Source organism: Bidens hawaiensis, unplaced genomic scaffold (genome assembly GCF_021521415.1).
Source record: "Bidens hawaiensis isolate Kalapana, Puna unplaced genomic scaffold, B.hawaiensis_p1.1 tig00046799_1, whole genome shotgun sequence".
Classification (NCBI taxonomy): Eukaryota; Viridiplantae; Streptophyta; class Magnoliopsida; order Asterales; family Asteraceae; genus Bidens; species Bidens hawaiensis.
This window is the reverse complement of record NW_027498356.1, coordinates 28957-44692: the sequence shown is the minus strand read 5'-3', so window position 1 is coordinate 44692 and position 15736 is coordinate 28957. Positions and strand designations below refer to the sequence as shown.

Sequence of the window (15736 nt, the reverse complement as noted above, 5' to 3'; positions counted from 1 at the left end):
TTGTAAGGCCCCGATTCCGAATCGGTGCCTCACATTAGACGTTGGATTTACTCATAAACACAGTTCTTTATACATAGTTAATTAAAAACCTTATGCGGAATATAAAATTTTCATAAAAACATTACATATCAAATCATAAACATGTTTTTAAACATTCTTCTTGTCTTTCAAAATCAAAACATAACTTATAAAACATAGCAGGTCTTCAGATGTCAGGCTTTTATTCTTCTGCCATGTGTCCCGCTCACGCCAGCTGCCGCATCCTACTCACCTGCGTGCATACTAAAAGTCAGATACGCTGAGTGAGTTCTAGTTAATCATACATCATACAATACATACACTTACCTTCAATCATGCATCCGAAGATACATAATAATTATTTTACTAATTTACTTTCATTTCACACTTTCATGCGTACGTACATACTTTATTAAGTTATTACTTTATATTTACTGTTCATTCTATCTCAGATATTATTAGGGTCTGATCCCTCTTTCCTTTGTCTATCTCAGATATTATTAGGGTCTGATCCCTCTTTCCTTTGTCTATCATTATTAGGGTTTGATCCCTTTCTTGTCTATCTCAGATATTATTAGGGTCTGATCCCTTTCTTCTCTATCTCAGATATTATTAGGGTATGGTCTCTTTCTTCTCTATTTCAGATATTATTAGAGTCTGATCCCTATTTCTTCATCTTCGTACATATTGTCTTTACATACCCGTAACATACATATACTTTCTTTAATCATTATTACATACTCATATGTTATACATTTATTTATATATCGTAAACATTCATCTTTCATATAATACCTCCCTTGTCAATAGGTGCAATATCCGAAGATCGTTGACGTACCGACAAGCTTTCATTCACAATCATAACATAATATATATCACATAAGTTGTACATGGCATACACTTACCATTTAAGGTAAGTGTATTAACTATTACATCGAGTATGCACACAGCCCCGAAAACATAACAAGAAAACGGGGCTAGAAACTCACTTGAATGCGGTTACGTTCACCGTTAACTGTAATCCCTTTCTTTAATTGAGCTCTGCTACTGTATATGAGTTTCATGTATCAATAATCGTCCTACTGTATCAGGTTACTTTTACTCAGGTATTAAGCGGACTTATATTAAGCGAACTTAACATTAAGCGAACATAACATTAAGCGAACTTAACCTTAAGCGAACTTAACCTTCAGCGAACTTAGCATTAAACGAACTTGTATACACACGACCTTAACATCTGGCGAGCTTAGTGTCCGGCGAACTTAGTGTCCGGCGAACTTAGTGTTCAGCGAACATAGAGTCCGGTGAACTTAGTGTTCAGCGAACATAGTGTCCGGCGTACTTAATGTTCAGCGAACATAGTGTCCGGTGAACTTAGGCTTGCTGTAGCGAGCTGCCTAGCCATGGTTCGTTTTATCAATCAAATCACACATTTCGTGCCCCTAATTCGCTTATTATGGTTCGGTCTTAGTCCACCCGTTCCCTAGACTAATTGCAGACCAAACTTGACCCGAACGAATCATAAAGCTTGATCTTTTAAGCTAAAACGTTCCAACTAGGTTTAAGGGTTCATTTAATCGAGCTGTTTCCATTTCCAGGTTCGTTACACTCATGTTCATTATCAAGTTTACAACTTTATCTTTCGTTCATACCCGATCTATTCTAGACTCAAGTTTCAAGGCTAAACGTTTATAAAAATGTATACTTTAAGATCAAGAACATACCTTTACGTGTTCGTTTGGTCTTGGTTAGCTTGTTTATGAACTCTAAATCTTGTATATAGCTCGTGTAATAAAGATCTAATACAAACTAACGTTCGTTTGGTCTCAAGTCCCTCTCGTCTCTCTCTCGGCCATATATATGGTGTAGGTGCATGTGTGTTTTTTTAAGTGTGTAGAGAATAAGATGGAAATAAATGAGGATTTAGGGTTTTAAAGTGGTTTAAGGGAGTATTTATATCCCTTGAGGCCCATGGACCTAAGACCCATCTCACCCATTACTCCATCTTAATTAATCTAAGTCCATCTTTCTTCCTTTATTTAATACTAATTAAATATTAACACACGATAATTAAACACGACTTCTTTATTCAACATTAAAATATTTAAGATGTTACAGTCCTTTATCTTTAAAATTAACGTTTTTTGTACTTTATGTTTCAAAATGTTAAACCGTTTGTCCTTTGATCCTAACCCGGTTAATTCTTCCCGTTAAGTCGAGTCACATGCTTTGCACATGAGGGAAAATTAGACATTTTATCCATTTATTTTAAAACCATTTAATAATTAATTAAAAGATTATACTCTCTCTCTCTCTTCATCTCTTTCTTCTCCAATCCACCACCAAATTCTTACCAACTTCCATGGTAGAAACCTTGTTAGAATACCATCATCAAATTCAATCTCCTTAATGACCTCCATACAACCTGCTTCAAATAACATCAAATATAACCCTCAACCCTCACAAATCTCCCAGACACCTCTCCTCCTACCACTTCAATTTCTCACCTAGAAAAAAAATCCACGCCAACCCCCACCCCACCATAACTCCACCAAGAACGGCCACTCTGTCATATGCAAAATGCGAACTAAAAGAAGATCTGGAAAGATTAGAAAGGTTGCGGTGGCAACAATTGGTTTGGATTCTGCCACACTCAGCCATCGTTTGGATCTGTGTCGTAATGTCTTCTGCCACCACCGTTGACTGGCCGTCCATGACTACCACACGACGACCCCGTCTACCACACGACGACCCCGTCGCCGGCTAGATCTAGGTCGTAATCTGTGGTGGTCGTGGTGGTTGGTGACCCAATATTTCTTCTCTCGGTAAGTGACAGTGGTTTAGTGGTCGTGGGTGTGGTGTGTATGAAAGAGGCAAAATAGAGAGAGAAAGGGTCAACTTAATTAGGCATTTTTGTTGGCCGGATTTGGTAGTGATAGATGTAACGGCGTTGATAGCCGGTGATGGCGGTGGTCACACGGTGGGTTGTCGGATTTTGGATGGTTGCTGGGGTGGTGCGGGGGTGACCGGTGATGATAGGTTTGATGGTGGTGGTAAGAATCTGGGGAGGTTGAATGGTGGTGGTGGATTAGAGAAGAAAGAAAGATATGGAGAGAGAGAGAGAGAGAGAGAGAGTAATCTTTTAATTAATTATTAAATGGTTTTAAAATAAATGGATAAAATGACTAATTTGCCCTCATGTGCAAAGCATCTGACTCAACTTAACGGGAAAAATTAACCGGGTTAGGGTCAAAGGACAAACGGTGTAACATTTTGAAACATAAAGTAGAAAAAACGTTAATTTTAAAGATAAAGGACAATGAGTGAAATTTGGTACAAACATAAAGAACAATTTCTGTAATTCTATCTATAAACAAATATATTTCTATACGTCCAAAAATACATATATATATATATATATATGCATACATATATATATGCATACTAGCTAACACATAACATACATAACACATTATATATCCAAATACAAATAAACAAACTTACCCAATCTTGAGATGCATTGTTGTTAGCCCAACCACGTTTTATATTATAGTGCATGGACCTCCATTTCTCGATTTCACTTGCCTTCCCCCTTTTATATCAAACTCCACAGATAGTGGTTTGTCGTTGTTATTCTTCTTCGCAGTCTATAAATTTTTGTCGCCACCAACCCCTCGCTTTTGTGATTAAGCTACATTGATAACAAAATTGAAATTTTAGCAAATTGAAAAATATATACAATACAAAGACAAGTATTTAACTAGAACAAGTAACTTACATGTCTCACAACCACTAAATATCCTAGAAGGACGCCTATGTGGAGGTCGATCCCCACCATCTCCACCATGCGGTCGTGCACAAATGGCCATATCTACAACAAAAGAAAAAAATAATCATAATTTAACAATTAATAAGCAATATAATAATAAGTCGTGTTCGGGTCAACACACACATATACATTAATAAATACGGACGATATTTGGTGTAGTCGAGAGACGTTACCTTTAATCAAGCTTATGAAAAAAAAAAACGAACCGGAAGACAAGGAAATTGAAAGCCGAAATCCTTCCAATATATTCCAAAAACCTACAACATCAAATTTATTAGACGTTATCCATCAAATAACACAACTACATTACATACAGACACACAGAATTATACAAACATATACATATAAACGTATTCATTTCATGTCAAACGGGTCAAATTATAAACACTAAAATATCAAACTACATATCTACATACAAGTTTTCAATGAATTAAATTTTGACAATGTTTTTGTTGTGTTTACCTGTTGATTGTTATGTTAAACTGGTAACTTTTGCTATTTTAGGCATCCTATAATTCTGTCATTAGATCCATTCAGTCATTTATAATAAAGTATTAATATGATAAAAAGACCAATGCACCATTTCTTTTTACAAACAAATGTTTGACGATTCTTTTCATGTTTACAAAGGCACATAAACTTGCATACAGTTAATTTTAAAACATGCTCTTAGTTTAAGAAAAACACAAATTAACAGAACCAAAAACAACCCAATCAAGACCTCAAACAAACTAAACATCACCTCAGCTAAAAATGTTTAATTTGGGGGATATAATTCAACCAAACAACAAATCACCAACCGAGTTCAAGACACTATATTTCTAACCCCAAACAAAGTTACCTAAAATATACGCTAATTACACTTGGAAAAATCAACATTTTGAAAAAAAAAATAAAAAAAATTAACATCTAACATAACAATTTAACAGAATCAAAACCTAATTATCACTAATTTACACCTAATTTAAGCTAGATATAATAGATTTGGGAACAATGGCTCAAACAAAGAACTATACCAGCAAAGGAAATGGCTACAGTGGCAGAGGCAGAGACGATGGGGGCATCGGAGGCCGTGGTGGCGGAGGCGGTGGAGGTGGAGGAGGCAGCCGGCAGTGGAGGAAGAGGAAGGGTTTGTGAAATGGGAGTGAGATAAGTGTATTTGTGAAAACAAATTTGTGATCTTTTGAAAATATTATAAAGTAAAAAACCAGTAAATAGTTTTATGCACGACATATCGTTGTAATAGGATGAGCATATTAATTTTGGGAATTAAAAAAAAGGAAAATAATAGGTAAACAATCAATCGCGACGATAAGTCGTCGCTATAGAGTTTTCATTTTTGTGCCCCTATTTTGACTTTCCCGCTCAACACTATGTCAACAATTTGTCGTCGTTATAGGTAGTACCGTGGTAAAAATCTGTCAGGAGCTACAGCAACGACAAGTCGTTACTGCTGGTGATCTATAGCGACCACAATTGTCGTCGCTATAGGGTTCGTCATATCAGATCAAATTTCTTGTATTGTGATAATTCAAATATATCTAATACGCTTAACTTTTAAGTCTATTGCATTTAATCCTGGATACGAGGTATGCTAATTCTTTCCCTTCATGATAAATTTAAAGATATTAGCCATTAAATATTAATAAAATTATTATGGGTTGTAATATTTTGCTTGATTATTTTCGTGTATTACAATTGGAAGAAGAAAGGCCTATTTATAGCAAGAGTGCCAAAAATACATGCATGATTATAGGTAAACAATAAGGAAAGAAATAAACTGGAAGCAATAGAATAGAATAGAATAGAATGAGAATATTCCACATTCCATACCCCCCTCAAGTTGGAGCGTGAAGATCTCGAACACCCAACTTGCACAGCAGAAAACGAAGGGTGTTGGTCCCCAAAGCCTTTGTAAGAACGTCGGCGACCTGGTCTTTGGTGGTGATCGGCATAGGGCATATCTCTGTAGAGTCAACTCTTTCCCTCACAAAATAGCAATCCATCTGAACGTGCTTAGTTCGTTCATGGAAGACCGGGTTATTTGCGATGTGACGAGCAGTTTGATTGTCACAAAACAATTGAGTCGGACCACTAGGGGTTATATCAAGCTCGCTTAAAAGCCACCTCATCCATAAGATTTCACAGACGACATTAGCCATTGCACGATATTCGGCTTCTGCTGATGATCTCGAAACAACAGACTGCTTCTTTGTTCTCCAAGAGACAGAAGCTCCTCCAGAAGAAGTAAGTAACCGCTTCTGGATCTTCGAGTCATCGGACACCCTAACCAGTATGAATCGCAATAATCCAATAGATTGGTTCCAGCTTCTTTAGGAATAAAAATACCTTGCTCCGGGTTCCTTTTAACGAATTGGCTCAAAATGTTCACCGCATAAGCAATGTCGGGTCTCGTAGCTTGTAAATAGAGAAGCCTCCCAATCAATGTACGGTACTGATTTGCATCGACCCGGGGCTCCTTTTCACACATATCAAGTTTTAAATTTTGTTCCATGGGAAAGGACTGGGCCTACAGCCCGTCATCCCAACATCTTCAAGAATGTCTAAGGTGTATTTGCGTTGACTCAAAACCATACCCTCTTTTGTCTTGGAAATCTAGATCCCAAGGAAATACTTTAAGGGTCCAAGATCTTTAGTACTAAACTGCTTATCAAGAAAGTCCTTAGTGGTTTGTATTTTGCTCGAGTCATTTCCCACTAGAACCAAATCGTCAACATAGATAAGTGCAGCAACGAATCTTTTGTCTTCTTTGAAGATGAAGAGAGAATGATCGGCTGGAGTTTGCTTGAATCAATGAAGAGAGAAGAACGAGTGAATATTTTATACCAATTTCTTGAAGCTTGCTTGAGGCTATACAACGAATTCTTAAGTTTGCAAACCCTATTGTCATTTTGTTTCCCAAATCCTTGCGGGATTTTCATATAAACATCTTCACTCAAGTCGCCATGCAAAAAGGCGTTATTCATGTCAAGTTGGTGATATGCCAGCCACGCTTTACGGCCACCGTCAAGAGAGTTCGCACTATTACTAATTTCACAACAGGGGCGGACGTCTCGTGAAAATCCACCCCTCCAATTTGTGTGAAGCATTTGGCAACAAGAACTGCCTTGTAACGTTCCACATCTCCATTTGGCTTGTACTTGATCTTGTAGACCCATTTCGAATCAATCGCTCGTTTCCCTTTTGGTAACTCTTCCAAGGACCAAGTATCATTTTCTTCAAGAGCTTGGATTTCACGCTTCATAGCTTCGATCCACCTAGCATCCCTTACTGCTTGTTGAAAGTGCTTAGGCTCATTATTTGTTGTAATGGCTGTCAAGAAAGCTTTATGTTTCTTAGTAAAATTATCATAAGAAATAAAATGTGCCAAGGGATATACCAAGGAGGAGTCTTGATTGAGAGTTGATTGCGTATGGTCTAGAGATGGGTTAAATTTACTTCAAAGCCATCAAGCCGAGCGGGTCTCGACCTGGTTCTTGTTTGTAGGTCCCCCAGGGGCGTCGCCGATTAATACGAGATCCGCACGAGGTCTAGGTGTGCGGAATCCTCCTAGACTCGTTTATGGTGTAGAAGACGAAGAACACGATTACACACAAACACATACACGAACAAACACACGAATGGGATAAACACATCTGCAGATCTTTTATATAATAACCGAAACACTTACATACCAAACATGAAAACAAATGACACGGCCGACCCGAGGTGAGCTCTACCTCGGGTCGTCCCACACGACTCTCTCTCTCGGTTTCTCTCTAGCTACTTGAACTTAACACACAAAACTCTTAATTTTTGGATACCCCAAACCTAACCAAGACATATATATATATATATAAACAACTTCACGGGCTTGGGCCTGTAGGCGAAGTTGTTCTAACTTCGCCTACGGCAGAAGTTGTTACAACTTCGCCTACGGCGAAGTTGTTCTAACTTCGTTTTTCGTTTCCGCTTATCAGAATTGCATAGCGACGGTCACAAAATGCACCAACAGACTCCCCTTTGACCGTTGCTCTCAATTCTAACAAACACAATAGATCATCTGTTACAAAACATGCACCAACAGACTCCCTCTTAACTGATGATCTTCTGTTTGCTCTTCAACCAGCCGTGTCTGAAACTGTCGTGTAGCTTCACAAATCTACCAATCACCCAGCGTCTTCCATATCAGATCTCCCCTTCAGTGTAAGCTTCTCCGACTAAATAGATTGAGGTCTTTGAAATGCATGCATCCCCGTGCCTAATTGATCATCTCAACCAATCACGTGAAGTACTTCTGACTTCACCAACACGTGAAGTACTTCTGACTTCACCAACACGTGAATTTCTTCTGACTTCACTAACACGTGAAGTTGGGCTCCCTCCACAACTTCACCAACACGTCGGCATACGATAAGGTTTAATCTTCAACTACTCAACATCAAGTGATCAATTTCATCACAAAACCACCTTGATAGAATCTAACACACATGACCATTAATTAATCCGAAGCATCTTCAATCACCAGGGATAACGATCAAGAACATAAACACTTTAATTCCCGATTAAATCCAACTTGTTCCAGAATTTTCACTTTAATAAATAAGCATCACGTTTCAGGATCCAATTCTCGAACGCCTTGAAAATAACATAAATAATATGCTCTGACCGCAATCCAGTAATGACGAAAACCTTCAGTTCAATTTGACTTTCTTCGGTTGGTCAACCTCGAACAACTATTTCATTGCCCACAAACACCCAAATATGTGTCAATATCCAGTTTCAATCAATATCCCATTCACAAACTAAACTCCATATCCAGAGTTGACACGTATTTGTTCACACGTAAGACCAAGAGATAAAAAGATTCACTCGTTGACGGAACAGCGTCTTCGGTCTCACAATAATCGTGTACACCTGGCCATACAGACGAAAACTCCAAACACTTTTTTTTTTTTTTTTTGTTTTTTAACTTCGCCTAAAAGTCAACTTCGCCTGACAGATAACTTCGCCTGAGATAAGCGAACTTGTGAGGTAGGCGAAGTTGTGAATAACTTCGCTTAACCTTATATCTTCGCCTAAACCCTAAAATTTAAGCGACAACTTCGCCTGATCCCCATAACTTCGCCTGCGGCGCTGATCGGCCAGAAACGATCAGAAACTTGCCAGAAACACCAAAACGCAGATCTCGAACCATAGCATAAGAGCCTAAGGCTGTGATACCACTTGTAGGTCCCCCAGGGGCGTCGCCGATCGATACGAGATCCGCACGAGGTCTAGGAGTGCGGAATCCTCCTAGACTCGTTTATGCTGTAGAAGACGAAGAACACGATTACACACAAACACATACACGAACAAACACACGAATGGGATAAACACATCTACAGATCTTTTATATAATAACTGAAACACTTACATACCAAACATGAAAACAAATGACACGGCCGACCCGAGGTGAGCTCTACCTCGGGTCGTCCCACACGACTCTCTCTCTCGGTTTCTTTCTAGCTACTTGAACTTAACACACAAAACTCTTAATTTCTGGATACCCCAAACCTAACCAAGACACACACATATATATATATATAAACAACTTCACGGGCTTGGGCCTGTAGGCGAAGTTGTTCTAACTTCGCCTACGGCAGAAGTTGTTACAACTTCGCCTATGGCGAAGTTGTTCTAACTTCGTTTTTCATTTCCGCTGATCAGAATTGCATAGCGACGGTCACAAAATGCACCAACAGACTCCCCTTTGACCGTTGCTCTCAATTCTAACAAACACAATAGATCATCTGTTACAAAACATGCACCAACATTGTTGGTCAGGTAGTTTCAATTGTGGGCCTATTTTCTTCATCAAAAACTTCAAAACCCATTTCATGTTGGTTATTATAAGTGGGCTCAAAGTCTTCATTGGAAGGCTCATGAGATTGGTCTTCTTGACTTGGGCCTGGTGTGGTAGGCCCACTGGCTTTCTTATTTTGCTCATAAAAACTAGAAATGGTATCTTCTTGATTTTCGGCTAGAGGAAAATACTCATTAGTCTCAACATTGGACTTGTCATGATTGGTTTTTGTGTTTTCGAGATCAATTCCTTGTTCCCACTCTTGAGGCAAAATGAAAATTTTTTCTTTCTCGTGGGCGTTTCTAGCAAACGGAAAAATATTTTCTAAGAATTTGACATCTCTAGAAATTACTATCTTTCCATGTTGAAGGTCATAAATTTTATATCCTTTGGTTCCGGGTGGATACCCAAGGAAAACGCCCGGTCTCCCCCTCATCTCAAACTTATCTCCTTTGGTTTCAACGCTCCTATAATAAGCTAGACAACCAAAAACCCTCATATGATCATAGTTGGGAATCGAGTTGTGTAAAAGTTAATAGGGCGTCTTATTCTCAATGACTTCAGAGGGTAAACGATTTATGACATGTGTTACGGTTAACACACATTCTCCCCAGAACCTTGTGGGAAGATTTGCCTCAAACCTTAAAGCGCGAGCTGTTTCCAACAAGTGTCGGTGTTTTCGTTCCACTACACCATTTTGTTGAGGTGTATGTGGACATGTAGTTTCTAGTACGATTCCCTTCTCAGCATAAAAATCAAGTATTTTGTTTGAAACGAATTCCCCACCATTGTCACACCTTATTCTTTTAATATCTTTCTCAAATTGGACTTTAACCATTTTGTGAAAATCGATGAGACAGGTGCTTGCTTGATCCTTGTGTTTGAGAAGAAAAACCCATACAGAACGACTAAAATCATCAACTATTGTTAAAAAATAACTTGCATGTGTAAAAGAAGGCGTGCGATACTTGCCCCATATGTCACAATGTATTAATTCAAAACAAGCATTCGTCTTAGTGACACTAGTTGGAAACGGTAACCTTGAAAATTTTGCTTTAACACAAGAATCATAAAAAACCTCAAAATCCAAAGAAGTGTTTTTGAGAAAGTCTAAATGACATAATTTAGAATTAGACGAATGACCTAATCTCTTGTGCACGTGCTTTGAGTAATCATCATAGCATGTTGCTTCCTTTCCAGCATCCCCATCTTGTAGAGACCATCTTCGCAATCACCCGCTCCAATCAATCTCCTCGAATATAAGTCCTGCTTGGTACAAAAATCAGGAAAAAAGGTAATGGCACATTGAAGTTCTTTAGACAATCTACTAACAGAAAGCAAATTGCACTTAAAATCTGGTACATGAAGAACTTTTTTAATAACCACCCCACTTGGGAGAGCACAGCCCCCTCTCCCTTCAACAGAGATGGCTTCACCATTCGGTATAATAACGAGGGCTCGTAAACCTTTTTTCTTTTATTTTTAAGTAAAAAATCATTATAAATAATGTGCTCGGTTGCGCCCGAGTCAATTATCCATTTACCTTCTTTACCATTCTTACCTGCCAAGTTGGCCTCGGGTTTGTTTTCTTCTTCGTTTTCACCGACTTTATTCCCGAAAAGCTTCACGAATTGTTGGTATTGAGAGTCACTTAATCGAGCAATTGGACTCTTTTCATTTTCAACACATGCGGCTGACGGTTTGGGCTTGTCTTGCTTACCGTTTTCCTTGCCACCACTCCGGATAACCTACAAGTTTGAAACAACCATCCTTGTTGTGCCCGTCCCTCTCGCAATGGGTGCTATGTTCCACTGGTTCGCTGCTGCCCCGTTTTACTTCTTTTTTGTTTCAGCCGATTTTGGAATTGGTTTTGGTCTCGTTTTCCCGGGACATATGCCTTGAAGGCCACCGAATCAGAGGTGGGCCTCTTGGTTCTCGAGATAATACGCTGCTTTTCGTCCTCAGACACAAGGCGGTATGCATTCACAAGAGATGGTATAAGATTCATGGCAAGAATTTGTGTTCTGATCGTCCCGAACTCCGCATCCAAACCAAGCAAGAACTCATAAAGCCTCTCTTTATCTCTTAAATCTTGAAGCTTTTTACTTATTTCACATTTGCAACCATCACAGTCACACCTTGGGACGGGTAAGACGGACTGGATCTCATCCCATATTCCACGAAGTTTCGTGTAGTAGGCCGATACTGAGGTTCCCTCTTGCTTGGTATATTTAACGATTGCTTTAACTCATACGCTCTAGGAGCGCTCACCGTTCCAAACCGCTCCTTTAGATCGGCCCAAATCTTGCGAGTCGTCATGGCGTATTTTATGATGGTTCTGATCTCCTTTTCCATAGCCGTATGCAGCCATCCCTTGATCATAGCATCACACCTTATCCATGGCATGTACTTGGATGAGTCTTCTTCCGGCTTCTTGATCGAACCATTGACGAATCCGATCTTATTTTTGGCAAACAAGAAATTTTGCATCTCCTGTGACCAATCTGCATAATTCCCATCGGTAAGCACGTCGTTAACATGCATTTGTCTTGGGTAGTCAGAGGGATGGAGATAGTAAGGGGAATCATGATCGATTCCTTCTTCTTTGGTTTTACTCGTCGGCTTATCTTGGTCGCCGGCCATGCTTCTGGTATTGTTTTGATCAGAGGATCTTTAGATAGACCGCTCTGATACCATAATAAAATTATATGGGTTGCAATATTTTGATTGATTATTTTCGTGTATTACAACTGGAAGAAGAAAAGCCTCTTTATAGAAAGAGTGCCAAAAATACATGCATGATTATAGGTAAACAATAAGGAAAAAAATAAACCGGAAGCAATAGAATAGAATAGAATGAGAATATTCCACATTCCATAAAAATAGGCTCACTTGCAAAGATGAACAAACTAAAATTGCTCCAAATAAATTATGTGAAACTCAATGGGTATAACAAGAATTTTCCAGAATTAAGATGGTTGTGCTGGCATGGATGTCATCTGAAAAGCATACCCTCGGGCTTATTGATGAGCAACTTTTTGGTGGCTATAGACATGACTAATGGAAACTTACAAACGTTTGAACCGCCCATGGTAGGAATTAAGCTTTCTGTTTCTTCATCTGAATATTGTATCATAAGCTAAACTTGTTTTTATTTTTACTTTATTTTAACTTTTTTTTCATGGATTAGGTTCTTAATTCGCTGAAGATTTTAAATCTTAAAGATTGTTATAAACTTGTCGGTGTCCACAAGCTCTGTTGGCTTCCTAATTTAGAGACTTTGATCCTTGAAGACTGTATCAATCTGATTCATGTTTGTAAAACCATAGAAGGCCTTGAGAATCTTGCTCTACTAAACCTGAAATGGTGTATAAATCTGTGGAAAACATCATGGAATAAAAAGTTGTTATCCTTACCACGGTCGTTAAAGTTTCTGTTCCTCGATCACTGCAATCTTAAGTACCAAAGTGACCTTCGTGTTTTGTTCAGTGGTACATTATTTGGCATTAGTTCAAGTTATAATCTATTTGAATTAATGGCCAACAACCTTGATCTTAAAATACCTCGGGTACTCAACTTGGCTTCTTGTAAAAACCTCAAGTCCATTATGTGTCTTCCAAGTATGTTAGAGGAATTGTATACGTACAATTGCTTATCATTAGAGAAAGTAACATTCCAATCAGGTCTCAAACTGCGAAAGTTAGATTACAGAGATTGTTTCAACTTTTTTTTTTTATTCTCAAAACTGGATTTCATTTCAAATAAAAGAATCCAATTCCAATAAAGAGGCAGGTAAGCGGGCAACAAGCTGCGCCGCCACCCCCTTATCTTAAGTTTCTTTTTAAATTGGTGGCCATACAAGAACTTGATGAAGCAGATCTTGGATGTATGAAATGAATCAAAGCATGTCACGATCATAAGGTTGACCTGGCCATTGGCGATGAGCTTACCAAAGGCAAAATTTGGGATATACAGGTGTCTCTTGAATTAATGCAAACATACACTTAAAACATGTTTTATGTCACACCTTGAAACTAAAGGATATATGACTAATATGATTTTATGCAATTTGTGTTATAGATGTTGTATGAATATGGTATTAGGAGCACGTATCTACAAGGAATAAAAAGTCAAAGCATGATGGCATTTGAGTATACATCAACAAACAATTTCTTACCCTTATGTGTTTCTTCGCATCCAAAGAAACACCAGATCCGAGGGTTAAATGTAAGTTGCTTATACAGATCATTAGGAGCCAAGGATAAAGATAGGTTGATGTTCTTCACACAAATCAGCAACATAACCAAGGGTGTTACTTGGATATACAACCCTTTTGTGTATTGCAAACCTAGAGTTGATGAAGATACAATGTGGTTAAGTTATTGGCCACTTGGTAACACATTAGACGCTGGTGATGAAGTCAATGTATATCATTATGGAGGAAGGAATGATAATAAGCGAATGTGGTGTCAGCTTTGTGTATATGGATGACGATGATGTAGACAAAGAAGAAAAATGGGAAAATAAGATGATGAAAAAGGAAGAAGTGATTGGTGGAGATTTATCTGAATTTGAGGTAAACGCGGGAGTGTACTACCTTTGCCGTCGTGATTTCCTCAAGTCGTTTACCGATGATACAATAAAGAGATGCTTTGGTGATCATACTATTCACTCTATAGGTAAGTTCCCCTTTGAAATAATTTGGATATTTATGAGACTCCAAATACTGATACCACACATTGTCATAGACTCACAAGGATGGAGAAAGTCTTAAGAGTCATTGGATGCATCATGCATGCGGCTAGAACTTATGAAGGAGCTGAATAGATATACCCTACATAGTGACACCCTTTACAAAGTAAGTACATATTAATTATTCGTCTTTAAAACAACTTTTTTACAAGCTTCTTAATCATGTTTTATTAAGCCTTGAATAGATTAAAACGGAAACAAGAGAGGTATATTATGCCTAATGTTGCTTAATACTATCCTTTGTTTTTAATTTCATTTTGAGTTTCTGAACATTTCAGAGAATTTTGTAGGGATGCCTTAATAGCGAAAGTGATATCAGCAATATAAAGAAGGCGGTATCTAGGCTTGTGGGAGTTGAGTTTGTTCAATATCAGTTGAGTTTGTTCAATATCACAAAGGCGAAAATATGATGCATGTATTGGGCAGTGTTGATTCCATGATTGTGGAAACATGCGTGAGAGAATTCCAGAAGACGGTAAGGGTCTTATACGTTGATTACAACGTAAAGCGTAGGTTCGAACACAACTTTTATATATTTATAATCCATCAGATATATTTGTGTATCCATGGTTCAAAACAGTAAGAGTTGTGCCATTTTATTTTGCATCCTTTCTATCCATTTGTGTAAATCCAATTTGGTTGTCTTCTCTAACAAATGGTTAATGAAAACCATTTGCTGACTGGGCGCCACGTGTCGCAATTCGTTCAATTTGTAGCCCTCCACTACACATAGCCTTAGGATTCATATTTTATTAAAATTTACAAATCCAAATCGACTGATAAAACCGTTTTATATTTTTATTTTAATCCAGATTAATTTCATATATATACTTAAAAACTATTTTTAAGAAAAATACCCAAACAAAATTTAAAATATCATATATGCCCTTATAAAATAGTTAAAATATTATATATACCCTTTCAAAATTGTTAAAATATCATATATACCTCCATCTATTAATAACAAATTAAATAATAACCATTATACCGTTCTTTTTATAAAATTTTAACTTTCATACATGGCAATTTTTTAACGAATAGACCATTCTACCCCTCATAATTTACCGAATCGCTCATGTAAATTTAACACCCCTCGCAGGCGATCAATTTTTCACGCAACTTGAATCGCTCAGATTGATGTCTCGTAGTTGCCTCGCACAACCCTTGCTCCACTTCGTTAGGACAAATACGAACAACTTAGTCCCGAACTACTTTTCAGAACCGAATCTGTTTGTTCGCCGTAACACCAATCACAAACACCTATTGAAAAACAAGCTAATCTTGTGCAAAAC

General features: G+C 38.0%; 1 protein-coding gene and 1 long non-coding RNA gene across 2 annotated transcripts; both read right to left on the bottom strand.

Moving 5' to 3' along the window:
• Nucleotides 1–3796: 3796 nt before the first annotated feature.
• LOC143596632 (uncharacterized) lies at nucleotides 3797–5033 on the bottom strand. The gene is made up of 3 exons (XR_013146744.1): nucleotides 4864–5033; nucleotides 4021–4104; nucleotides 3797–3889 (listed from the first exon to the last, which is right to left on the bottom strand). It is a non-coding gene; the product is annotated as an uncharacterized LOC143596632 (long non-coding RNA).
• A 6765-nt stretch (nucleotides 5034–11798) lies between these two features.
• LOC143596629 (uncharacterized) lies at nucleotides 11799–12335 on the bottom strand. The gene has a single exon (XM_077075353.1). It carries the CDS (start codon nucleotides 12333–12335, stop codon nucleotides 11799–11801), a length of 537 nt encoding a protein of 178 aa, XP_076931468.1.
• Between the last annotated feature and the right edge of the window lie 3401 nt (nucleotides 12336–15736).

Bases quoted from the DNA above. Each gene is read 5' to 3' on its own strand.
- LOC143596629 (XM_077075353.1), bottom strand. From the start codon at position 12,335: ATGGCCGGCGACCAAGATAAGCCGACGAGTAAAACCAAAGAAGAAGGA.